At 37.0% G+C, this 27,974-nt stretch overlaps 2 protein-coding genes and 1 long non-coding RNA gene across 4 annotated transcripts in view; 1 reads left to right on the top strand and 2 right to left on the bottom strand.

Annotated features, from left to right (window-relative positions):
* The window catches only part of LOC127504896 (uncharacterized), a 70,687-nt gene extending 49,096 nt beyond the window's left edge, over positions 1-21,591 (bottom strand). Inside the window, exons 1-2 of the long non-coding RNA XR_007927509.1 lie at positions 21,467-21,591; positions 21,272-21,355 (exon numbers count right to left, since the gene is read on the bottom strand). This is a non-coding gene — a long non-coding RNA (uncharacterized LOC127504896). The remainder of the gene's footprint in view (positions 1-21,271; positions 21,356-21,466) is intronic.
* On the top strand, positions 133-16,795 carry calcoco1a (calcium binding and coiled-coil domain 1a). The gene is made up of 15 exons (XM_051880033.1): positions 133-306; positions 1,880-2,032; positions 2,121-2,223; positions 3,868-4,070; positions 6,377-6,589; positions 6,780-6,928; positions 7,759-7,828; positions 7,924-8,079; positions 8,966-9,220; positions 9,304-9,429; positions 9,867-9,962; positions 11,445-11,532; positions 12,504-12,757; positions 14,079-14,170; positions 14,803-16,795. The coding sequence occupies exons 2-15, from the start codon at positions 1,901-1,903 to the stop codon at positions 14,828-14,830; spliced, it is 1,965 nt and encodes a 654-aa protein (XP_051735993.1). The 5' UTR covers positions 133-306; positions 1,880-1,900; the 3' UTR covers positions 14,831-16,795.
* Positions 21,592-23,220: 1,629 nt separating the features above from the next.
* rarga (retinoic acid receptor gamma a) overlaps positions 23,221-27,974 on the bottom strand; it is a 57,828-nt gene continuing 53,074 nt past the window's right edge. For both annotated transcript variants that reach the window (XM_051879616.1, XM_051879618.1), the window contains 4 exons: positions 27,430-27,606; positions 27,123-27,327; positions 26,798-26,956; positions 23,221-25,360 (listed from right to left, as the gene is read on the bottom strand). In XM_051879616.1, the coding sequence (XP_051735576.1) occupies positions 25,005-25,360; positions 26,798-26,956; positions 27,123-27,327; positions 27,430-27,606 (897 nt within the window). In that variant the 3' untranslated portion in view covers positions 23,221-25,004. The remainder of the gene's footprint in view (positions 25,361-26,797; positions 26,957-27,122; positions 27,328-27,429; positions 27,607-27,974) is intronic.

The raw sequence follows: 27,974 nt of genomic DNA, 5'->3' as shown, positions 1-27,974 counted from the left end.
GACGTTTGACTTCTCACGTCGACCTTCAAAGCAATCTCATTACAGATGGGGATTTTAGTTTTTTTGAGTGTCTGAGCCATGATTCTGAATCAGTGATAGAACTTCATTTCCCACAATGCAGCGGGACTCTCCAAAGCACCCATGCTTCTGTTTTTGTTATTGTTGTGAGATGTTCGTGGCACAGCTCATCTCGGTGAATGTGTCAGTGTAAATTACACTTGTCATCAGTCTCATACATGTTTTCTCCTATATGACCGAACATCGTTTTTCAAGAGGACATTGTTCTGATTATCTAAGTGAAATTGGGTGAGTTTTGCTATACGACGTTTGCGTTTTTTTCCACAAAGGAAAAAATAAAAAAAAACCTGCAGCATGTTCAGTAGCACGCAGCTAAAGACAAAGCATGCCATGTTTATAACATCCAGTCTCATTTGAGGCAGTCCCATGGAATGTGTATTGATAATAACAGTGTTATAAGGCTGTCATGTTTTTCTTTTTTAACTGCTGTAACAAAGTGTCAGATCTGCTTATGCATTGTTTTTCTTCTTGTTGCCACGCTGTACGGAGTAACTTGAGATTGTTTCTAACTTTGGGCCTCTCTTGCAGTAGCCATCCACGATCGTTTGCAATGCATTTATTTCGTATATCAGCAATTATTATGCTACAACAATCAGGTGTCACGTTTCATGTAATATTAAAAGTAAATTGAATTAAATTTTGTTTATCTAGTGTTTTTTTCCCCAACTCATTTGACCATCTGTTTTATTTTAAACGAGTCATATAATGAATAATCAAATTATCCTTGATAATTTTAGATAAAAGAGCTTGATACTAAGCACTGAAATTAAGCTGCAAGTTTCTGACATCAGACAGATGACGTCAGAAAACGTCCTTGGTCTGTTCATTGAGAGTCTAAATATGGAGTTTGTATTTATTATGAGGTGCTAATGATGGGCCCACCTGTCATTACTTGTAATCTATACAGTTCACACAGTCAGTCACAGCATTTGTGGCACCAGACAGCCTGTCACAAATGCTCTCCAAGAGCTGAAGTGTGTCCGGGTAAGAGAGTCCGCACTCATCATCAGTCATCCACAGGAACTCGGCATCTAGTTTAACATAAACAGTACCTCTTCAATTGCGCAACACATTCACCTCTCCCCTACTGTCCTCAGTAAGCCTCAATAATAATGTCCATACAATTTTCTGTGGACTAATTAAAATTCCTTTTTGAAGTTATGTATATTTGTGAATGTGGACAGAGATAAATACACATATAGATAGCATATTCAAGATAAAATTATAATTAATAATAATTTAAATATAATTACTTTATTGCCTTTTACCTGAGCTACACTTCTTCAAGGCACATGATAAGTAACATGTCTATGAACCTTTTCTTAACATCAGGATTTTAAGATAAAATGTATCTAGAATATATTGTATTTTGGGTAACACTTCACAATAAGGTTCATTAGTTAACATTAGTTAAATACATTAGTTAAGCAATACATTTGTACTGTATTTGTTAATCTTTGTTAACGGTTAGTTAATAAAAATACAGCAGTTCATTGTTCATGTTAGTTTTCACAGTACAAATGTATTGCTCATGGTTAGTTCATGTTAGTTAATACATTAATGTTAACCTTATTGTAAAGTGTTACCGTATTTTGTATGTATTATGTCTTTACTAAGTTATTACGTATTACATTTTTCACCATTTTTATCAACTTTGTTGCAGTTCATTGGCCTTTTTTTTTTTTTTTAAATACTAATATTTTGCATAAATCTGATGCCATAAAACAACATGCATAATAATTATTGGTTTTAAAATAGTTTTAGACTAAATATGTCCATTTTAATTTTAATAACTACCCAGGTGCATCACTATTCTGTTGCCATGGAGAAGACATTGGGGGTGGAGTTTCGCAATGTCGGAAATTGCTACTTCCCTCAGAGCAGAGTGGACTGCCACTATACCATCAACTCGCAGCACACATGGGCCAGTAATGACTGGATTGGACTATTTAAAGTAAGACAGAGCAATCTCCAGGACTTTTCAGCACTGATGTGGCTCTTTTGCTTAATTAAAGTTAATCTGTTTTTTTTTTTACCCTCAGGTTGGCTGGTCATCAATCAAGGACTACCATACGTTTGTGTGGGCAGTAGCACCATCCAGCTACAAAGAAGGGACTTCTGTGAACTGCTGCGTTAATTTTCAAGGTCTCTGAAGCATTGATTTTGGTGTCTTGAAAGTCAGCTGATGGTCTCAATACAGTATGAATAAAGAATAGAGTGCTTTAGGGACATTTAAAGAAGCTAATTACAGTTTCTTGCATTGATTCACCCAACTGCTGGGCTCATTCACTGAGAAGCATTCAGTACATTAGCAAATGTTTGTCCTCAGATGACCTGTGAAAGAGATAAAATGCCACAAAGGAATCCGCCTGCAGTTAATTATTAGTAGGGATGGGCAGGATGCACCCAAATTACCCCAAATTGACTTCTCTACAGTTTTTTTTTTTTATATATATATATATATATATATATATATATATAAATAATGAAGCTAAAATGATTGTTTTGGCAATTCTTTAGAAAGAATGAATTTAAAGTTTATTTTAGCATGCATTACCATAAGCATGGTAAAATGACAGCCATTAAATTGTTGTGTGTTGTGCATGAACGCCCCCTAAAGGCGGGTGCACACTGTGCGATTTTGGCTACAATTTGGTCATCTGAGACAAATTTTGAGCCTGGTTACAAACTTTCTTCAAAATATCTTACTTTATGTTCAGCAGAACAAAGAAATTTATACAGGTTTGGACTTGGGGGTGGGTAAATGATGACAGAATTTTCATTTTTGGGTGAACTATCCCTTTAAGAAACATGTCTGATCAGTATCTAGTGGGCCCTAATTATTTAGGGCTTCCTTATAACCAAGTAGTCGACTAATCTTTGAGACAATCCAATGACTAGCCTGTTTCTGAAAAGCACATCCGTAGTAATTAAACTGCAGGGCGTAGGCGCTATATATCGCTCTTTTAAAGTAACATGCAATACCGTGTAGAAGTTTGGGGTTGATAAGATTTTTAAATTTTTAAAAAGGCTTTAAAAAGTCTTATGTTAAGAAAGGCTGCATTTATTAAATCAAAAATAAAGTTAAACCAATAATATTGTGAAATATTCTTAGAATATTCTTAGAATTAAATTATTTTAATATATTTAAAAAAATGTCATTTATTTCTGTGATGCAAAGCTGAATTTTCAGCATTGTTACTTCAGTGTCACATGATTCTTTAGAAATCATTCTATTATGTTGGTGCTCAAGTAACATTGCTTATCACAATCAATGTTGAAAGCAGCTTATTTATTGTAAAAACCGTAATACATTTTTTTTACAGTATTTTCAAAAGAACATTTTAAATGTCTATACGGTCACTTTTGATCTATTTAACGTGTCCTTGCTGAATAAAAGTATTAATTTCTGACCCCAAAACTGTGAACAGTAATGTTAGACCGAGTTTTTGCAAGCGCGCATGTCTGTGAAAGTATCATCTGGGCTGAGATTTTCACAGTGCAGAATGGCAGTATTGTAATTTGTGGTGAGTATTGGTGATGGAGACAGAGTGCTTTTAGGACCTCGGAGAGAAACCAGATGAGGTCATCAGCAGTGCCCAAGGCTTCATGTGATTGTGTAGGAAATCTCCAAACTTCACTCACTATGAATAACCAGACAGGAAATACTGATTTCAAATACACTTTGCCTACATTCAAAACCAGAGACCACACGACAATTGTTTTGTTTATAGTTTTGTTGGCCTGTATTTGGCCTTTCACAGCTTCCTTTTTCTCTCCCCTCTTCAGCTTCATACCTACCAGGGCCTAGTGCTCAGCAGTACCAGTTTGTGTATGTGGATGGAAGGGGAGAGGTTTGTTCTCGCAGCACTGCCTTTACCTTCTCAGCCCCAAAGCCCATGGAAGAGCTGGTGACTCTGGAGGAGGAGAGTCAAGGAGAGGAAGTGGGCGAGAACATGTTGCTGGTCATCCCCAGAGCCCAGCTACTGCAGGTCAGATGAACCCAAAGAATATGTTAAGACTGTAATACAGACCATGAATACACAAATGATAAGTTTCACAATAAGACAATGCCAGATCCTTTTATAGGCAGTTGCCTAGGGCTGTAGTATTCTCTCTGTATGAATGATATATGTAAGGGATAATCCATGGCTAGCTATACTTTAAGCGATTTTAATGCACAACGTGGAGGCAAAGAACCACCCGACATGAGTGCATTAAATTGGTTTAATGCACAGCCAGCTGTGGATTATCCCGCTTATACCATGGTCAAATGCCAACAAGTTAAAGTTGTTATTGATGTTTGCAGCACAATATCTGACCAGAAATTTAAAATTTATGGATAATTTCGTCAGTTACGGCTCATTAGATCTAGCATTCTGCCCACTTTAAATCAGACAGAGATAAAGTGGTGCAGTAAGATTACATTTATGGATGAATGAATTATAGCATTTAATAGAATTAATTGTCGAGAGAGATGCATGTGTGAATTACCGGTGTCTGTGCAGCATCCTTCTACTAATAGTGAAGCTGTGCATTTCAAAAACTTCAGTGTTACCCCCTCGTTGCTGAGAAATGATTCAGCGGCGAGGCTGATTTTATCAATAAAAGTCACAGGGCAGCGTTGATAGTGTGTGTGTGCTTAAATGAAAGCAGCGCATTAATAAAGAATGGCGATTAAACTGATTGGAACTACCTGTGCATTAAACAATTTTATTGCACACCTTCTAGACAGTCAGATATGTGTATAGTAACTATATAAATAGTTAAATTAAACTATATATGATCATATATTAGAAGTAAAAATGTAAAATAAAAAAAAAAAAAAAAGTATAAGGGTGTGATTGTCAGCATGAAGCCTGAATAATAATGGTCTTTTAGTTTTAATCACAGTGGAAAAAAACTTTTTTTAATTAAAAGGCACAATATGTAATATTTTTGGATTAAAATGTCCAAAAACCACTAGAACAGTGTTATATATTTTGTTGACTTGTGTACTTACATTATCCCAAATGTTTCCAAAAATGTTTAAATCCAGAGAAATAAGCCATTTTAACCATGTGCGTCGCCTATCAATAACATCATACCCTCATTACCCTCGATTTCCAGTTTTATTTTGTAGAAACCATGAAAACACCAAATATGCTTTAATATATTATGTGTTTTATTAGACAGGTGAGCAACTATTTGGATACATTCATCGACAGAAAACTAATCATTGTTATAAAGCTCAACACAGTAGGCCTAATTGTTTAAATCACGTTTTCTTGATTTACCGCAAGTACCATGTTTTACTATGCCTAATATCAATCTAGCTTACTGCAGTGTGCAACAAGTGTCTCATAGCAGCCACAGAGTGAACGCAGAGTAGCATTATAACAACTTTCAACACACAAATGTATCTAATATGATAAAACAGTGCTGCTTTACCCCACATACGCATGACCGGAAGAAGCGGAAGCGCTCGTCTGAGGCATAATAAAAGCTCTGCTGCTCTCGAGCTGTGTGTCGCGCTCGTCTCTCATTATCAATCGCTCCAGTAGCCTCGCTCCGCTCCAACGGCTTTCAGCCACACCCTGCTTCATACTACAGTAATGTTAATAAATCTTTAATACATTAGCTCATCCATGAACATGATTTCTTGCCGAGTCCCGTCAGATTCTTTTCCCCTGGCTGTGAGGTGAAGACAACACCTCCCATGATTCTACGAAATCAAGGCATCATCAAGCTACGCCTTTGTTTTGAATAAGCGACCTCTAGCAGTGAAAAATTACATATCGTGCCTTTAATGCACCATTTCTCTGTATTTTTGATTAACTTCCAGGTTACAATTTATTTCATTCATTTTTGCTAGCAATTTAGAAAACTGCAGACCTCAGACAGAGTCTCCTTTTAACATTTCCACAATGTCCGGGTTTGTTGTGTGATTTGAGAATCACATGAATAGCTTTAGAGCTTTCCAACCAAGTCAGTAATGCTGTTTTTGTTACTGAAATAGCATATGTGAGGAAGACATTTAAGATTATTAAGATAAAGATAATTATATTATATAAACTTCACAAACTTAATTACATTAAATGATTTATTATATCATTTATTTGATTTACTTGGTCTGCTACAAGAAAAAATATTCTCTCTCTCTCTCTCTCATATATATATATATATATATATATATATATATATAAATAATTTGTTTCAAACTTTTTAATCGATTGACAGACCTAATTTAAAACTAAGCTTTATTCATTTGTATTTTTTTATTAATATCTGTATCTTTCTCTGTCGTTCTTCCTAACAGAGACGTCTGCAGGAGTGTTTGAAGGAGCGTGCTGAGCTGCTTCAGGCTCTGGAAGCAGCTGACCAGAACGTGGAGAGGGAAAAAGGGAGGAGAGAAAGAGACAGAAGCTCCTGGGAGCAGAGCCGCAAGGAGCTGGAAAGGAAGATTGGCGAGCTGAAGGAGGAAGTGAGAGAATATATAGAGAAAGTAGAGGAAATGAAGAAGAAGCAGAAGGTAGTGTAAACACTCATTCCATCAGCCTGTGTGGTCAGCCCTGGGTCATGTTTTTGTGTATATTTTGTCCTTAATGTGTTTACTATGGTGTATATGTTCACACACACTGGCAGAAAGCTAACTGCTAAATGATTTTTAGTGTTACAGTTTAGTTTAAACATCTTACTACCATCACACCTCTCTCTTTTAGAAAGCTGAGGATTTAGGTAAGGGCCTGACAGAGGAAAAAGAAGCCCTGCTAGCTCAAAAAGAAGCTAATGAGCAACGAATCAGAGAGCTAGAGGAGGACATTAAAGTACTGACCCAGAGAAGCCTGGAGCGAGAGACTGACCTAGAAAGGTGAGAGGCTTTGTGTTTCCTAGTCTTTGAATTATCTTTGTTACAAATGTGTAAGGCTGGGTGTTGATTCAGATTCAATTCGACTCCAATTAATTTGGGTGCATTTTATAGTTTACAGTTATAATGAACATTTTGCTTTACATATGAAAGAAATTGCCTCTCTGTTGATGCTGTAAATTATGCAGGGCACAGGTTCAGACTAATTCAAATCGGTAACCTGTGTTTTTGAGGAGGTATTCATTGAAAGAATCAGCTCATAAGGAGACACTAATTTCAAAAATCAGGCTACACTGCTCACAGCCATGATGTATGTTTTTGGTTCCTGATGCACAGAAATTTCGTGTAGAAAAACAAAACAAAACATTGTTTCAGGCAGTATAGTTTTGGATGGCTGAAATCATTGACTGATATAGTTTGTGCTTCTCTGAACACTGTGTCAGTGTCATTTCATGCAAAAAAAAAAAGTCGATAAGCTGCAACAGGTAAATGTCAGCAGTGTAGACGAACTTCAGTGTGACCAAATATGATGCTAGAGTAGCAATATGTAAAATTTGTTCTGCTGAATTATCGAGAAGCACCTCGTTGCCAAAAAACTGACAACACCCTGAATAACATACCGAGTTCACTGACCCAGTTACCGAAATTTAATTACCAAAACTTTATTTTTGGTTTTTGCCTAAATTATTATTTTTTTAATCGAAACCAAAATAAAAGTTTTCATTTCAGTGCATCATTATTTTTGATTCACTAAAGATTTTGCTGTGAACAGGGTCATATTGTCTCTGAGTCACGTGGTTTCATTGGTTCTCCTGTGTGCTGTTTCTACATAGGATGCGGGAACGGGCCAAGAAAGCAGCAGCTCAGAAGAAGGAAGATGAGGATGAACACAAGAACCTAAAGGTTTCTCAGCTAACACTTGTACACACTTGTACACAAATAAGCATAAACACAAATACATGGTCATTATTGTGCCATTGTTTTGTGTATTATACTAGTTAAAGATGGAACAGACAGAGAAAGAGCTGCACAGTCTTTCATCAGAGTTTCAGAGTCTGAGAAGCTCACTGGCCCAGAGAGATACACATGCTCTCCAGCTCCGAGACACCATCACAACCCTCACACACAAACTCAACAGCGCTCACAGGAAGGAGGTAACACTCCAGCAGTTTTCACACCCCGGCTTTCACTTAGGGGGCTTACACAGGGCGTATTGTCTCAGAACAGATATTTGACACCATTTATCCATGAAGTTCATGTTATTTATAAGGGGGTCAAGGTTTGGCTGGTTAGCATGGTCCAGACAGCCCCTGCTGGTAGATGTTGTAAATACACCATATGGGGGCAGAAAGCATGTCTTTCTACTTTGATGGCCATTCTGCTCAACATCTAAATATATTATAAGGTACATTACTGTTCAAAATTTTGGGCACGGTAATATTTTTGGATGTTTTTTTTTTTTTTTTCTTCTCGATCCATCAGAAATCATTCTAATATGCTGAAATGGTGCTCAAGAAACATTTCTTATCATCAATCTTAAACAGTTTTGCAGCTTAATATTTTTGTGGAAACCATTATACATTTTTTTCCAGGATTCTTGGATTAACGGACTGTCCATAAGAAAAGCATTTATTTGAAATAGTCTTTTGTAACAATGTAGTCTTTACTGTCACTTTTGATCAATTTAAAGCAATCTCGCTGAATAAAAGTGTATTTCTTTAAAAAAAAAAAAAAAAAAACTTACTTGCCCCAGATTTTTAAACAGTAGTATGTTTTGCAAGTGATTTGATTTTTATTTATTTTTATTAAATATCAACTGTTTTTAACTTCCCATCTTCTTCTAATTGGTCAGTCAGCATAAGATGCTGAGAAAACTGTGAGATGTGACACATTTGAACCATGTCTATATAGTCCAGCAATTAAAATAAATAAATAAATAAAACAGATGGATGCTAGAAGTCATCCAAGCCCCCTAACAGCCTCTAGGACTGGCAACATCTTTTTCATTGTTGTTCATTGCTCTTTGTCATTGTTGATCAGGCAGCCAATGAAGTAGCATTGAGTGAGCTCCGGAGTGTTCAAGAGCGTCTGAACGTGAGTGAACGCTGTGTGGAGACTCTGAGGGGGGAGCTGAGAGACATGGTCGCTCAGAGGGACACCACACACGCCGAGCTCCATCAGGCCCGTCTGCAGGCTGCACAGCTCACACTTCAGCTGGCAGATGCAAGTCTGGCTCTGAGAGAGGGCAGAGCCAACTGGGCACAGGAAAGAGAGACCCTGCAGCAGAATGCTGAGGTACGTGTAGCAAAAATTCTTTTTAAAAACACAAAGGCAACTTTGAGACTGTTGTTCACTGAAGTGACTGCATGAACTGACAGATGGACAAAGTGCGTCTGGAACGCCTAAATGACGAAATCCAGCAGAAGGAGGAGATGTTGCAAGAGGCGAGGATGGATAGAGAAAAAGCAGTAGTGGAGCTGGGACGAGAGAAAGACTGCAATCGGGTAAATAGAAAAAATATAGAAATGATAAATTATTTTATATATATAGATATAAACACAGTATAATATATTTAAAAATTTAAATTAAATTAATTAACACTTTACTTTAAAACAAAGGCATGAAGCCTTATCTCAACTGTCTTAAGTAAACAGTTTAAATTTTTTTTTCAAGTAATCAAGTAAGCAATTGGTTTTCTTGTCAATATTTTTAGTGCCATCTATTTAACAGTGTTAACAGCACCTTTGTAGGAGTTAACATGGTCAATATCACATATTTGCTTACATTTGATTAGTGACCTAGAATGACCTATTCCATTTACATATTTATATAATGTAAATTAAGGTATAAATTACATTACATTTGCTATGTAATGTAAATCTAAATATTTAAAGACATGTACTTTATAGTACTCTTGTGAAAGTTGTGTTTGTGTTTTCAGGTTCAGCTAAGCGAGACTCGCCGTGAGCTGCAGGAGCTGAAGGCCAGTCTCAGAGTGGCTCAGAAAGAGAAGGAGCAGCTGCAGACAGAAATACAGGCAAGATCTTTGGCACAAAACTCACCGGTGCTGTCACATTCTTATCAAAGCCATCTGAAAAGTCTGGTTCTGACAGGTCATCCAACAAGTTTACAATGTTTGCTCGGTTTCAGCGAAGTTGTCTTCAGTTTCTTGGTAAACAACCATCTCATTCACATGAGCCTGAAGGCATAGCATAAACATGCTGTTGTACCAGTCCTAACCACCAGTTGCAACCTGTCTCTTAAGAGTATGTTTTGCTCTCTGTGTGTCTGACAGCGCTGGGATCCTGGTTTAAAGCAGTTTTCCACATTGTAAATACACTTACATTGGAAACCGAGCAGGGGAGTGGGCAGACGAATTTAAACAGAGAAATCTGAAGCTTGTATTTTTGGTAGTCTTTGCATGAATTCTTAAGTACATAAATCTTACGTGAGCTATAAACTTTAAATCATCCTTTCTAGGTGGAGGAACATCTGGTTAGTATGTTACATATGTAATGGCTATGAATGGAGTTTGCAGAACATCAACATAGGCATGTGGTCATGCATATGCAGTTATGTGGCATCCCTTTATGGTATCCCTGTGCGGGTACCAAGTGAAAGTAACTTAACATTTTTAGCTTGTCATGATGTTCAAAATGTTAAAATTTGAATAAAACTCTGCAGGGTTGATAAGCGATTCTGTCACAAGAGTTACATATGTAATGTTGTTATGTTTATACTTTAACATAAATTTGTTTATCTTGAATGTTTATTCACTTTGCTCTGTGTTTTCCAACTGGCCGTCCACTGTAAGTGCATCACTGAAATGCATTTTTCGTTTTGTTAAGGTGATGATACATAGAGAGCGATAATGCCTGGGCACTTTTCCATTGAGAATGGGCAACAAATTTCTGTCTGGATACTTTAGATCGAAATTTATTTCCCATTCTCAATGGAAAAGTGCCCAGACATCATCGCTCAGCGACACTGCCTGGCAGCACTGCTCAAATAGTTGCTCCGTGTGTCATCACCTTTAAGGCCATGACGCAACAAGCCGACATCAAAGAAATAGCGGCAATGAAAGACGACTGCGTTGTCGCCTCGCGTCACCGACGGCTGACCATTGGATTGTTGTGTCATGGCCCTTATTAGACTAAAAATTACCTAGAATATTTAAGCTACATTTAAGATACACTTTTAAACATACAACAGTAAGATTTAAGGTAGGGGTTAAACAAAAAATAAACTTGTAAGGTGACCAGTTTATATTTATTTTTACCAGTACTTACACTAATTTTCTCTATAGCTGTTCTGAAAGAAGAAAAGGGAAACACAAAAAAAACACAACATTGCAAATACAAATCTACTACATATACTTAAGATGAAGGCGCCAAGTTTTTACTGAAATTACACCCCTAATTTAGAGACAGGATGACTGACCGTATGGTATTTAAACATAACAGTGTGACATTATTTCATTCAATACAATGTAATGTTTGTTAACTGTGTGTGTGTGCAGGAAGTGATGGAGTACAGTCGTCAGCTGGAGAGAAGGCTGGAGGTGCTGAGCGATTCTAAATGGAGTGAGACGGCCCTGCTGCAGAGCAGTGAGTCACTGTGCTTTCTTTAACTCTGTACAAACATCACTACACAACGACACTATTGTGAGCCTGTCTCCTTTCTTTATTGCCTTCTCACAACAATACCACAGAACTCCAGGCGGCAGACAGCCACATCATAAAATGCCACACACCACTGCACAACACTGCATTATACGGCCCTGCACAATGACAAGACTTCACCACCATACAACACAGCACACCAACCCCATCTCCCGGAAGCACACAACTCTGCCATACTACACAACATCATAATGTAACACTGCTTTATTTTAGACTCATTAACTTTTACCTCAGACCGCTCACAACTGACATATTGTGCGCAAAAATTTTACATTTTCCCACAATGGCAAATGGCAGATTCTAGTAGTAAAGTTGAACAGGTTTTTGGCCAGTATAACCTTCAAAGTTGTTGAGAATTTACGTTGATAATAAAAAGTCTGACAACAGCATTAAACAACAGTTCTAGTTATGCAAATTAGGAAAATCGTACAAAACAGTAGGGCTACACAATAAATAAAAACAAGATCTGTTTATAATGTCAAAAATATTATATTTTTTGCAAAAGTTAAGCATTATAACTAATCACAGACATGTCTTGCATGAATGCAGTGTCGACTTAAGCATGTTTACATTTACAGGCCTTGTCATATTGTTTGCTTTCTGTTTTATTAAATCAGATTCATATTTTTAGCTTGCTTTGGATGTGTAGCTGACATAAAGGATATGGCATAATGTTGCCCCACACAAAACAAGTATTTTAATGTAAATTCTACAATATTATTTTTATATTTAATGTACGTTCTATTATATTCACATAATTATGATATTATCACAGTCAATCATAATATCAACGTTAAAAAAAACTGACAATTACTGCTTGGTTTTTGTTATGATTGGGCAGCCACAGACACTTATTAGGACACTTGTGAAAGCTCATTTGCCAATCCTGGTTTCAGGTCATACAGAAAGCCCACTGCTGTCTGATTCTGAGGACGAGAACCCTGAGGCCTTGCAGGATGCACACTCTTCTGGGCCTCTGAACCACTACAGTCTGTGCGAGCAGCCCCAGGCCGACCTGCTGCTCCCGGCTACCCCGCCACCCTCTCCCAGACACCCCTCCAGCATGGACATGGTGGTCATCAGCCAACCTGCACCCCTCTCATCTCCACACCAGCCCAGTGCTCACACACACACTCACAGCTCTGAGTCGGTGAGGGTTTGTCATCATTAAGTTATCGCAGCACATCCAAATATGATATATTTGTTGTTACATAAAAAAACATTTGGGGAAGAATTGGCACACTGCTTGGTTGTTTAACTGTATGTGACCTCACCCTCAAGGCCTCTGTCTTCACATCAAGTGTGATGTGACCAAATGACAAAAAAGCTATAAAATATTTGCTAACAATTTGCACTAAAACTATTCCGAGATGTAAGATGCTGAATTTTTGCTGAATGGTCGGCAAGTTTTTGTGTTACATTAGGAGCAGCGTTGAGTTCCGGAAAGGTGCTGAAGTACATACATACATACAATTTATTGTTATTCATTTATTAATTTTTCCGACATCCAAACAATAACCAACTCTCTGATATAGCTTTTCACTGAGTAAAATATGATTTTCTGAATGCTTTAACCCTCATGTTCTGTTTGGGAAGTGTCTGTTAGTGAAGTGAAGGATTTCAACACCCTTTATAAAAAGGCATTACTTAAAAATAACTGTGTTTGGAGTCTCAAAGACCCCAGATATAAAACATGAATAATGCAATGAATTATGACAAGCTAGGATTCTCTGAATGGTGTTCAGTTTCTTTTGTTTGACTGTATCTTACTACAATGTATTTCTGCTGAAATCTTTACCAAACAGCACAATAACAAAATACTTTTTTGAAAGAACATAATTTTATGATACAGTAGAGGGTTAAAGCTTCAAAAATATCTGTATCCACCTTATTTTTAACGTACGAGCGGGCGCGGCCATTTGTAACCTAAATGTGTCTGGCTTCTGGTGTCGTCCACTTACAGTTAAATTTACCTGTACAAAACCAGTCCATTATACTGCTTTATATTGCAAATTGCTACTTATCATATTTTAATTCATTATCATTATCATGAACACACTGGTTTTATTAATCAATAGCAGCAAATGAATCAGAAGTCTTGCACATTAACAGAAAATGCCTTACTTCCATTATTGAAAAATAAGGTAGATGCTCAGGTTTGATTAGAAATCTAAATGGGAAAATCATTTAGAAATTAATGACTTTTACATGCACATAAAACAAAGTCTCAATCTCAACCTAGAATAAGAATCAACCTAGGCTCAGAATAAAATAAATCCTTAGAATATTGCAGAATAATATTTCAAGCTCAATGTGTTGGACTTCATAGAGATGCATTGAGCCAGATACCAATATTCAGAATGATACTATCTCAGAATGATATTTCAAACTTGAAATCTTCAAACTTGTTCTTCAGACTTGTAGTGAATAGACCCTTTATTCATGCATATGTGACTGCATGTGTTTTACAGGAGGAAGAGTTTGAGGCTGCTTTGTCAGGAGGGCACAGCCCTGGAGAGGAGACAGCGCTTCTCTTGCCTGACAACAGAGACACTACCCTCGGGTACAGCACGCACAAACACACATTCACTGTCTATAAACCCCATCAGTCACACTGTCGTTATCTGTGACCTGCAGACACGGGCTCAGATAGATTTTCACATATACTCTTACACAACCCACAGGAGTAAATATGTCACTGTCGCAAAAAATATTCGGCCCTTCTCTCTCCCGAACGCCTGACTTTATATCTCCCTGTCACAGTCTGTCTCTTTTTCTGTCTTTGCACACTCGCACACGCTAATGCAGGCCTTTATTTATGGTGACAGTCCGAATATGGTGAGGAGATGGAAGTTTTGAATACCACCTCATAAAATTAGTGAGGGAGAAGAGAGTGAGAGAAAGGATAGGGGGAGTTCTGTGAGGGGAGGACAAGAGGACAGATAAGTTGACAGGAAGCTGTAGCAATGATTTACTGAGAGGGTAGTCAGCGCTCACCGGCCAATTTTCAGCATCATTAAAACCCTTTCTCCCTCACTTCTCTCCTTCACCCTCTTTCTTTCTCTCCCCAACACTACACCTCCACCCCCCTCTGTCTGTTTCCCTCTCTATCCATCTCTTTCACCCTCTGCCATCTATAAACGCATCGTTTCTTCCCAAACTCACGCTTGTCCTGTTGTGTGTGTCATCATGCAGAGATCTGGCAGAGAGTCCCCTGTGGTGAGAAGCAGAACTGCAAGAACGGAGGGCCAGTGCAGCGTGGATGGCTTTGCACAAGTGCAACACGTGTTACAAGTTTTATATTTAGAAGCATTTGCGCTTTACATTATATTGACATGAGTATCTAAATATGCAATTTGCTTTACACTTTATATGCACTTAGAATATGCATAAGCTATTAGACCTCTTCATGTCACACACAGTTTTACGGTAACTTGCACGGACATGTTATTTTACACATATCAACTGACAAGAAGAAAGTGTTTGTAATGAGCAGATCGAGGGAAAGGTTGTATTGCAGAGGAAATAATGTGTGTGTTTCTGTGTGTGTTACGGTTGTTTATTTTGATAAATCTTCATTTTCTTGTGTTTTATCTGAGTTCTGCCATAAGGCTTGTATGGCTATAACAATTATCATTAATCTGCATCAGCAATAATGTAAAGCACAATGTCATCAAGATCTTTTCAGGTTTTAAATGTAAGATTTAGTTTAGGTGCTCTTCATTTTGTGGGTCTTGTGGTAGAAGTATTTTGAAGAATGATGTTTGAAGAAAGATTGTGTGAAAGTTCACACATACAATGATTATGTGCAATGGGCTAAACCAGCGACTGATCATTCAGTTTTGATGTAAGAGTAAAGAGTGGCACTTTTGATTCCTTTCATGAAGTTTACTATCATCCTCGTGTAAAATTCATATGCCCAAGATCTTCTTTGGAGAAAATCCACTTTAGCATGGAAACGGGGGTATTATGAACAGTTTAATTAGTTATTTTAATGAATTTAATTTCTCCAAATTTATATTTGGTGCTTCATCTTAGTTTCCTGCATTGTATCAAAACACTGTTTTACATTAAGGATGAAAATAGTATTTGTATGTAAAATTTATTTAGACAGACAGCTTAACTACTCAATGTTCCTCTTCGGGTTGGAGATATATTAGAAACTTTTTGCAGTACTGTAAGAAGGTTTTTTTTTAAATTTTATTTTAAGGGTTGAATTGAACTGCTTTAAATTGTGCCTCACTAAATTGAAGAAATCTCGTGTTTAATTTAATTGAATGTGTGATGGCTTAATGGTGCATCACGTTGATCATGTGGAGAACATTATTTGGCCATGTTTAAACTTTGCTGAAGCTCATTACCTGAGGAAAAATTCACAATTTTAAGACACCATGTTAATTACATTCACAGGGAAAGTATTTTAATGCATATATTAAAAAGTGAAATAATGAAGGGGAATATTAATGAAAAGGTATCATACATTAAAATGTTTTTTTTCTTTTTTCTTTTTAATGTTTGAAACATTTTCCTGTTGAGCTCACTGTACTCACAGAACTTCTGTTTGGTTGATTTGTTCTTGCTGTTTACTGTAGGGTGACGTTTAAATAGCTCCTATATGTTATTTGCCTTTTATACAACATGTCATAATCTGTATTGACTTTAAAAGTGATGTAACCATTACACCTCACTGAAACAGGCTTTTGCGATCACTTTGTATTCATCAGTCTACTGTATTTGTATTGTGCACTGGTCACTGTACTCTAGAGCGTCATCTTTAGTGTCAGGATATCTGAGATTGAAAACAGTTCCCATTTTCATGAGATAAACTTCACCTGAAATGTAACCTGAAAGCTCAGTTTGATCACCCAGTAGATGCAAAAACCTTTGACAGCAAAAAAAAATTATTCCTGTTAGCCACTATACTACAACCATAAACCTGTTTATAGCAGGCAATATGTTAAGATTAGTCCTAAGTAATGGTTGTCCACTTTCTTGAGTTTCCGTAATGTCTAAGAGACACTGTTTTTAAGAACGCAGGTCATTTCAGGGCAATACAATCAGAGAATTTGTTTTATTGTTTGCTTTTTTTGTGCAGTTATTCCTACTTTCACTTATCTAACTTTGTTTTAGGTTATGCTGTTCTGTTCAGGATGTGGGATGGGTTTCATTAATAAAATAATTAATGTAATGTTTGTTGTGTGTCCATGTGCTCTACGTAGCACTTCACAAAAAGGTTTAATTCATTAAACATCATTTGCATTAGGTAACAAACTAAAAATGAGAAGGATTTACATCATTTATTACTGTGGGTTAATATTAATTTATAAATAACCTATTGTTCATTGTTAATTCATGTTTGTTCACTATAAATTACCTAATTTATACAACTTATATTTAATGTTGTTCATGCTCATTTCCCCAATTTTTACATTTAGATTACCTTTGCTGTCATCTAATGCTCACTTAAAACTAATTTAATGATACTTGAAATAAGAACTGAATATCAATGCAATGCTGAAATTCGCTTGTAGCATTTGAAACTCTTGATATTTTTTATTAAATAGTATAAAACTTTAATATCGACCAGTTATCGATTATCAGCCATAACATGAAAATAACCATTGGCTTATTTGTATTGGCCAGAACTGTAATATCACTGCATCCCAAGATTAATAGATGCTGTAAAAGTGTTGTTCATTGTTAATTCACAATATCTAATGCATTAACTAATGTTAATAAATTAACAAAACATTATTGTAACAATTACAAGTAAAATTTTAAAAAGTATTTTATTTTTATTGGAAATGGCTTTGTTTACAACAATGTTAAAATCCATATCACTATTTATAAATTATTTTTAGGTTAATTTTGGGCACAATACAGCACAAGGTCCCACGTTAGATTATGGATGCACTAGGCTGGCTTTTGATTTACCTGTAAAGATACTTGTGTAGAATTGGACCATTGCCCCCCTGTTATCCTCTCTTGCTTTTTAACAACTTTTTGCTGACCTTCACCCCATTTTTTTTTCTCTGTTGCTTTTCCTATACCACTCCCTCTCTAGCTCTCCCATGTTTTTTCTCTTCTCCACGCTCAGTCCCCTAGCAGCATGACGGGAGCTAATTATAAAATCAATGGAGCCGGGCTGCCTGCTTTACGGCTGCCTCTAAAACCTTAACAGGGAAATCACTGTAGGATTGATGACTCCTTCACTCTTTATCTCTTTTAATTAGAAATGTAAAAGATATGAAGAGCCTGGGGCCACAGCACTGCACCCTGGCATTACAACATTCTACCTGCCTTCCTTTCCCTCTCTATTTCTTTTTCCTTTTTTCTGCCTTTTTCATGTCTTTTAGTTAGCCACTGCCCTGGTTTCCTGCAGAGAATATATACATATAATCTCCTACACCTACAGCTAGAATCTTTTCTCTAACATTAGAAAGGGAAAAAAAAATATTATGGGTCATTTTGCATTTTATTATGAGTTGATTGAGTGGCATTAAACCAGTGCAGATTGTATGGTCTCCTCTTGCTGGGCAAGATATTACAGTCATTCTTTTCTTTTACATCCCAATACATTTTTTGAGCCATTTCTGTCTTTTTTTGTCTGAACGCTTTTATTATTCTTAATTTAATTTTTTAAAGGGATAGTTCACCCAAAAATGAAAATTCTGTCATCATTTACTCACCCTCAAGTTGTTCCAAACCTGTATGAATTTCTTTCTTCTGCTGAACACAAACGAATGTATTTTGAACAATGTCGGTAACCAAATAGTCAATGGGGACCATCAACTGTTTGGTTACCCATATTCTTCAAAATTTCTTCTTTTGAGTTCAGCAGGAGAAAGAAATTCATAAAGGTTTGGAACAACTTGAGGGTGAGTAAATGATGACAGAATTTTCATTTTTGGGTGAACTATCCCTTTAAGTAACTTTGATGCATTATTACTACTAATATAATTAATAATTCTGCCTGTTTGTGCTACGGACATGAATGGTACCTCAAATCATGCTGTTAGAGTAGAGGTGTGCTATTACTTTTCTAGTGATTGGATTTACAATTTTTACCAGGGAAGAAAAAACAAAGGGGGAAAAAAATCCTGAGTATATCATATAGACTTAGTGGTGGATCAGGGAGCAGCCATCTAGCAACCGGCCAGATGTCCCTAGCGAAGTGCTAAAAACTATTCTGAGTACCTTAGCAACTGCAAAGCAACACCCTCACAACCATCTACTGTGACAGCCTGATCCTCGAGCTGCAAACACAAAACTGACACAGCTTAATGTGTATTCCATTGATTGTTTTCACAATGCAAAAAAAAAAAAAAAAAATGTTATTTGTCCCAGACACATTTTTGCAGCTTTGATGGTTTTATATAAGTCTGTATTGTTGTCACTGTTATAATATATTGAGCGCAATATATAAAGCACATTGTGTAATTGTGACTTTTTCTCAAAATGAATACTTCACTTCTTATACTTTCAATGTACTTTCTTATTATTAGGACAATTACAATTAGCACATCTCACAATTACTACAGAATGATTTTGTTGACCTACATCAATTCAGTTATCAGCCACGAGTCACATTTATAAAAGATAAATTTGAGATGCTAAAGCTGTTTTCAAGCATAAAATGATGAGATTTAAAGTCATAAATATAAGAAATAAATTCACAGATTTCAAGTTAGTTCAGTTAGTTGTGAAATGTAAAAATTAAATTAGAAAACTCTATTATTTTTAACACAAGGGTGAATTTTATAGACCTATGCGCCAAAGAAACAAGCACGCAGCCATCTTTAGAATATTGCGTTTGAACTTCTGTTTTTGCAGCATCTGTACATTTCTGTTAAAGAGAAATTAGCTGGTGAAGTGGATTTATTTATTGTAGAGTTAACGAAAGTTAGTATGGGCATTGTAATGTTTGAAGGGGCAGTCGTGGCTCAATGGTTAGAGAGTCAGACTGGTAACCCGCAGGTTCAATTCTCAATACCGGCAGGAAATGACTGAGGTGCCCTTGAGCAAGACACCTAACCCCCAATCACTCCCCGGGCGCCACATAAAAAAAGGCTGCCCACTGCTCTGGGTGTGTGTGTGTTTCAACTTTCAATTATTTTTTATTTTTTTGTTAAGCAGATGTCATAACAAATGTCAGCAGACCAGGAAGATTTTAAAACGAGCGGTTCATTCATAAATCCATAAGATCTTACCCTTAAGCTGTGGAAAATGAAAATACAAACCGTAAGACAGAACACAATGAGCGCAGCACTGAAAAGGGGTGGGGCTACTTAAGGTCTAAAGGGGAGACAAAAGGGAGCGACCATAATTCATCTTTGCAAACACCATGGCAGTAGATTTTGCCATGGCATGCGCAACTCCACTAAAAAAAAAAAAAAAAATCAGTTATTTTTTTTTGTTTCATTGATAGTTTTAATCAGAATTAATGAATGAACATCTCTCCACATGTGCCTCTTTTGTTGTTTTTGTAATTTGAACAACTGCAGCCTAGACGTTGCTCTCTCCTTTCATTATTGCTCTTTTCTCCTTCATTTAACTCTCATTACTCTCAGCACTATGCACTGAACACCACAGGAAGCAGAGCATATTTGCCATGGATAGAAAAACATGTCCTGCCTCTTTAAATCCATCACCTCAGCCTATCTGCCTTGTGTTCCCATGGCAACATCTCATTGGGATTGAATATATGGGGTCCTTGTAAACCAGTGTATAATGCATGGGCCTTTTTTTAATCTTAGCCCTAGTTTATTGATCTTTTTAATGAAACTTAATTATAGTAATCTTTTAATTAAGAGTACCATACCCCTGTTTACTACAATACCCTTGAGCTATGAATAAATAGATTTGTATATTGTGAGCCCCTGTGTGCTCTTTACAAATAAAGTGGCCAAGTCTGAATCCTTCGAGTACTGTGTGTGTGCGTTAAATCAAATACATGAATACATTCATCCATATGAACTTGCCTTTTATGGGTTTTGAGAATATGAAAGCATGCTTAAAGGGTGTGGTCTAAGATGTCTATGATCTCCATCATTCAAGTAATCACAGAAAACATTTACAGATACACCTGAATAAATTCTAATTTTGCTTGCTATTTTAATATGAAACATAATATTTAATATTATTAAATAAATAAACATTAAATATGCTAACCATAATCTCACCATAATTATTTTCATATTATTCACCCTTTCAAAATTATTTAATATCATATTTAACACGTTATGTATTTCTTTTTAATTATCACGTATTTAATTACCTAAAAGATTAAATTCTCTCTTCTTAATGAAACTAAATTTTCATAACCATCAGCCCATGCTGTCCCATGCCTAAGCCTTTAATGCTCCTGTATGAGTAATGCAAGGATGTTTCTTTGTCCTCCGATAATTACTGTATGACACATGCAGACAAATGAGGGCACACTGGCAGGATCCATTAGTTTTGGTCTCAGTAGTGTTTGTGTGTGGTTAGCGTTTGATAAATTACAGTTCTCCAGCCAGCAGGGTCATTAGAGCAATTCTGTGGTGCACGAGCGCCCTCTGTTGGAAGAATTAACTGCTTGCGGATTTTGGATGTTTCATCATGTTTCATACCCCTCGTTTCACTTTGAATATTGTCAGCTAAAATTCTGTCATCATTTACTCACCTTCGTGTCGTTCAAGACGAGTATAATTTTCTGGAGAACACCAAATAAGATATTTTTTCCTCCATAGAACAGCGTGACCGGGGCCTGTCAAGTTTGAAAAAGGACAAAAAACATTTAAAATATAAGGAATATACTCCATACGATTAAGCCACTGTATTTCTAAAGCTATATTACACTACTGTGTGAAGTACAGACCGAAATTTGAGTCGTTATTCACGGAAAAACTTCCCTCAGCTGCAGCTTTCAGGATCTTCTTCCCGCTTTCATATTATTCAAACTTGACGCATGAAGACACGTAGCTGATTGACGTCATTAACGGATCGCTATGGGTAAATTTCAGACCCGTCAGATAAATGTCTTGATTTCAATTGAAAATCAATTTTGCATTATGATATTAATTTATATAATATATGCAGTTCCAAATGAAAGGAGCTTGTTTATTTACTCTTGACAATCACCAGTGTTGGGGGTAACGCATTACAAGTAACTTGATACGTAATCAGATTACTTTTTCAAGTAACTAGTAAAGTAACGCATTACTTTTAAATTTACAACAAAATATCTGAGTTGATTTTTCAAATAAGAAATGCAAGTTACTTTGCTTTCCCATTTATTGCTCGCCATGTTGAGAGAAATCGTGAGTAAGTGCAGAGGCATTTTGTGTAAACAAGACGGTTATTGCAGTTCTAGACTAAATGTGAGCATTTACTCATCTCACTTGCACAAAAACAAGTCAGTATTCCTCAAAATGAATAAAAACAGTGAAATGCAATCTCAGAATATTGCACAAACCTGCAATAATTTAATGTATTAAATTAAACAAATGTGAAGTGATAATAAAGTGAGATTAAGCCTACTTTATGTATTTAATCTCACTTTATTAACCAATGTCTTTGCTGCTGACCTTCGATGATCCAATTCAACCATACTAATAATAAGCAAAAATGACTTTAGATAAACATTTGTGATCAGCCTGAAGCTTATTCATTACACTTTTGGTGTGAAAGGGCATTTACATTTGACAAAACAAACAAACAAGCCCAGCTCAGGTGAGAAAAGGTAACGCAAAAGTAATGTAACATTACTTTCCATAAAAAACGTATTTAGTCACTTTTTTAGGGAGTAACGCAATATGCATTACTTTTAAAAGTAACTTTCCCCAGCACTGACAATCACAACACAAATTACTCACTAGCCCGAGAGTTTTTCTGTCATCCCTCCGACACTTTCTTTCTTTCTTTCTTTTTTAAAATAACTTTAATCAGTCATTCATTCATTTATTGTTCAACAGTAGGCTAACAGTGGATCCAAAAAAATTCGATTCGATTTTGAAGTCTTGGGAATTGAGAGTTGACTCCGAAGGTTGTGGTAATCAATGTCTAACATTGATTACGTAACTACTACACATCCCAGAAGTCGTGGGAAATGGATTAATTCTATTGATTCGAATCTTTTGAATCAGTTCACAAGCTTCATGTTTGTGCGTTCATTCCCAGAGAGTCAGATGGCGGTAAGTTGAATTCAGCTGAATAAAACTTTTACGTTTTAAGAAAGTATTTACATACTCTCGTGAATACACATTTTGATAAAAGGATTTTCAATGATTGGACGGACATGCAAACATTAAATTGTAGCATATTATACATCATGGTAATATTTTGTAATACAATTGGCATGAATTGATGCTATAATTAAAATCTTTGTATTACAAGTAATACAGTTAAAAACATATTACATTAATGAGAATCACAGGCCCTATCATTTTGATTTTGCAGTCAAATATCTTTTCTCAAATATCTATTCACATATGTCAATGGCAGTGAAAGCCCATGTTTTCAACATGAAAGTCATTAATTTTACTAGTAGACAGAATTTTAATATTTGGCTAAACTTTTACTACAGTATACTAAATTAAAGTACTGTAAATGAATGACAAGTAGAGAGAGAGAGAGAGTTTCTCAAAAAAAAAGTTTATTGTGCCTCTTATTGTTTATATGGCTTTTTATATAACAATTTGTTGAACACGAACAAAGGACTGACAATACATTAGCCAAGTTGAGAGAACAAGAAAAATATGACGAAGAGTTAATCTCAACATTCCGCTTGCTATACGTGTGGCTGTGGCGCAACTCTGAAGGAGAAGAGGTCAGTATGACAGCTCACACATTCTCTGACAGCACCAGCGTGATGACATTCATTTAACAATGTACTACACTACAGCTTATTGAGTGCAGTCATCCTCACATTCAACACACAAACACACACACGCACACACACACACACACACACACACACACAGCTGAGTTCTGGTCATAGTCGTATTGCTTGACTGAGACTGATACCTTTTAATGTTCAGTGGCACACGACCACCAAATTGCATACTGTGTGTTTTTGGCAATAAAATGGACTAAAATATTAGATAAAATTAGAAAAAGAAAAACCCACCAAATCTATTTCTAAGATGAAGATGAAAGATCTCCAATGACTGTGTAAGATACACAGAATTATTTCAGTTCATGGTGATTTCTCTAACCTAACACATAAATATTGCCTGTTTCAAGGCTGTCGCCAGACAGCAAGCGTTTGGTCCTTACAGAGATGCCCTGAGTCTGAATTTCATGTTCTTTCTTTTTTATAGCAAGAGTTCTGAATATATGTAGTATAACAAGCATGCTTTTCAAGTGTGTGTGTGTGTGTGTGTGTGTGTGTTAGTACAGGTACGCATTCCTGCATTTCATCATGATACATGAGATTCAGAAAATCATCCAGATGCATTTGTGTAGTTATCCTGAATTATCGTCTAGGCAGATGAGGTCAAATCCCGTAATGACACGTGCAGCATTGAGTGAAACCGGTCCAGTATGACATCATGTGCATGATGCAGAGACTTGAAGGTAATGGACATGTGGGTGTTTCTGTTTGGAAATGGGCTCCCTGACAGGAGCTGAACCCTACAAGCTGCAAACTTTGGCACAGACACACCATTCAATTGGCAGCGAATCATATGACGCAATGAAAGCCGATACGTAATGGCATTCCCCTAAAAACACGGATCATTCGACGGGAGATATACCCAGCCACTGAACTGATTATCAATGACATCTAACGCTGAGCCAAAGTGCCCAAGAACCCAACCAAGCAGCTGGATAAAGACTCAGCAGAGATCTGCCAGTTATAGCAATCCGATTATCTTTCTGTAAGTCTGCCCAGGAAAGCTATCCAAACAAAACGTAACTAAGAAAATAGAATACAGGACAACAAAAAAAAATATATGAAGGTATATATAGATATGTATGGGCTTATTCATAAAATGTAAAGAGAACAAACTATCTCAAGGCTGAAAAAGTCAAAATGATATTCGAAAGCATCAACAACAACAACAACAACAACAGAAAAAGGATGAGCATTTTCAGTTTTCATCCTGTATTTTCTTTTGAAAGAACTTGTTTTGAACCCGTTGAAAGTCAGCTGTTAATGGTATAAGTCCATTTGGCTTCTCCTTTTCAAAGCAAACAAACACGTTTTATAAAAGCGGCAGTTATTTAGTCTGAAAAGCCAGTTGTTTTGTCTTTCGCCTTCCCTCTCGTTCTGTGGGAGAGGTCCTGAGAAGAGGGTTTTATGTGAGTTTCCTCAAATCGACTCACTGATGTCTCTCATCGTTGACCGAGTGGCCTGAGTTACGAGTGTCTGTACAGGTAAGGCTCTGCGTTTGCCCTGGAAGAAGAAAGCTTCCTCATTGAGCTCTTCCTCCATGGCTCTTTCTGGACACATCCACATTGGGTTCCTGGCCGGCCCAGGCCTCTCCGTCACTGTCTGTACCCCTCTCCTCCTCCCCATCATCGTCATCGTCATCCTCCTCCTCCGGTGAAGGCTCGCTGCCGTTCTCTGTGGCCCAGCTGTCGTCCTCGTCCTCCTGCTCTTTCTTCATAGTGAGCAGGGCGGGTGGAGGAGTGGGTTGTTCGGGCTCTGGCTTCTTCTCTGTGGACTCAGCCTGATCCTCGAAGGCCTCTGGATTTTCCAGCATCTCTCGGATGAGAGGAGGCATGGGGCCTGGGATCTCCATCTTCAGAGTTATGGCCCTTTCTGCTCCTGTTGTACACAAACAGTTCAGGTCAGGATGGTTTCATCTACATAATAATAAGAAATAAGGTAACAAGTGCATAAAGCACAGAGTGAAAGCCTATTCAAACTGATTTTCAATACCATTTTTTTGTTGTTAATTTTCATTGATTTACTTTGAACCCCTTAGTTCGCCCAAAAATGAAAATTCTGTCATCATTTACTCACCCTCAAGTTGTACAAACCTGTCAATGGGTGGCGAGATCTGCTTGGTTACAAACATTCTTCCAAATATCTTCTTTTGTGTTCAGCAGAACAAAGAAATGTATACAGGTTTGTAACAACTTGAGGGTGAGTAAATGATGACAGAATTTTCATTTTTGGGTGAACTAAGGGTTCTGAAGGATCATGTGACTGAAGACTGGAGTAATGGCTGCTCAAATTTTAGCTTTGCTATCGCAGGAATAAATTACATTTTAAAATATATTCAAATAGAAAACAGTTATTTGAAATTATAATAATATTTCACAATATTACTGTTTTTACTCTATTTTTTTTGGTGACTATAAACAAACTCCCTTTTAAGTCATTTCACTCGGCGGCCACCTTTGAAATACCTCTCGGACATGCAAGTGCAGCTCCTATCTCTTTTAATGGGGAAACATCAAATTCTCCAAAGCTGTTTGCCAAGATTTCAATTCAATTTCATATCTGAAATCACCAACGAAATTTGACAATAACGGTCTCATAAATTTTGTTTCTAAATGCTCGAATCATGACAAAAACGGTATTTTTCAGGCTGGATCAAGCTAATGTGCAGTCCTAAGTTCGCGTCTCTATAGGAAGGGTGTGTCTGACTGTTTCTATAGGAACCGGAGCTTCTAACGGCCGCTGCAGTGACACGATGACTTTACCAATCGGCGATTAGCTCTTATTTAGAAGTGCACGTTGCACTTTCTCCCGTTCAAAACAATACGAGTGACGTGTCTTGTGTTGTTCTATTGTCTTTGCCATAAAAGACTTTAAAACAAAAAACTGACTATGTACATATATATTATGTATGGATACTATTTTACTTCCATTGTTCCATTCCATGCGAGTGACAATCTGTTACTTTTAGCAGTGTATTTGCCATTCAACCATGAGTATTCTGTCACAAGTATTGTCAAATGAGTTGTATTTTGCATTGAAGCAAGTCAAATCTTGTACTGTCAGATGGGTTGTATTTTGCATTGAAGCATATGAATGAAGTGCATTTTGCTTTTAAATATGCAAACTTTTCTCAGAGACTCATACAAATTTGCCTTGCCCTCTGTGTGAATACCATTGGGGTGCAAAACCACTGTCAATATTGTTGACTCAAAAATTTCACTATTTAATTTAGAAGCCTTTGATTTACATCTTGCAAATCAACCAGAATAGTAATGCAATGGAGTTTTCCATCTATTTTTTGGCTAGCAAACTGACCCTTGGTGCTGATGCCACGTAGATCAGTGATCTTCATTAACATCCGAGGGAACATGTGGGGTTTGTTGGGTCGGCGGCGGCGTGCATAGATCTTCAGAGCCTCCAGCAGGGGCTCCTGCAGACGATCTACACGCTCAGGCTCCTCAAGATCCATTCGGTCTACAGAGAAAGAGATTAATATCAGTATAGTAGTTCCTCCATCAATTTTTTGGGTGGTTAAAACCAATTCTGAATACTACCTAAATGTATGTTATAATATGTACACTTTTCCTGTTGCTTCAACTAGATGGCATCAGTGCTGCAACCAAATTGCATTGTGTAATACCTCCACAAATTAGGCAGATGGCGCTGAGGAGGCCAGTCTCAGTATCATCCATCTCAAGGGGCAGAAGCTGACCAGCGAAGGCAAACACCAGGTCAGTGAGCGGGCCGAAGCCAGCATTATGCATCTGAGTCCGGTTAAGGGTCAGCCCATCTGAAAAGGTCATTGTGTCCTGTTCCGGTGTGTATCGTGTACAGATTCGCAGCATCTACAAGAAACAGACATATATGAGGTAAAGAATTATGCGAATGTGATATAGTAGATGCATGGTCTGCTTCAAGGTGAGTTTCTTAAAGGAGGGCACACATACTAGAATGTCCAAGCAAGCTGATTTAAGGAGGGTGATCTGATCTGCGATGGTGAGGGTGGTGAAGCCCGGAAGGCGTTTGGCAAATTCCACAATTTTAATGATGCACTTGGTTGAAAGCTCACTGAATTTGTCCCATAGGCCCAAGTCCAGCTGAACCCGGTGGTCTGAGCTTGAGTTCTGATGAAGAAAAAAAGAGAAGAGGTAAATATATTTATGCACGAATATCTGTTTTGAAGTCACCATGAAATCAAAATGGACAGTTCTTATTTTTAATAGAATACTGCAGTAATTATTTATTTGTGTACATCATTACTTTTTTTTTAAACTCATATGCTCTTGTAATATTTAACCAAAATAACTGCTCCTCCCTCTTGCAGCGACATTTCTTCTCTAATCTGATGATGTGTTTACTGCCGCGAGGGCGGGACAACCTGTCACTCACATGACATCACAGCAATAGCAAACCACAACAATCTAATCAATTCCCAATGTACAAGATCAAGTCCCGCTCTACATTTTTTCTTGTTCAGGAAGCCATTACACTC

The sequence above is a fragment of the Ctenopharyngodon idella genome, chromosome 22 (assembly GCF_019924925.1).
Source record: "Ctenopharyngodon idella isolate HZGC_01 chromosome 22, HZGC01, whole genome shotgun sequence".
In the NCBI taxonomy this organism is placed as follows: domain Eukaryota; kingdom Metazoa; phylum Chordata; class Actinopteri; order Cypriniformes; family Xenocyprididae; genus Ctenopharyngodon; species Ctenopharyngodon idella.
The sequence above is the reverse complement of the archived record's forward strand: the minus strand, read 5'-3'. Positions and strand labels throughout refer to the sequence as shown.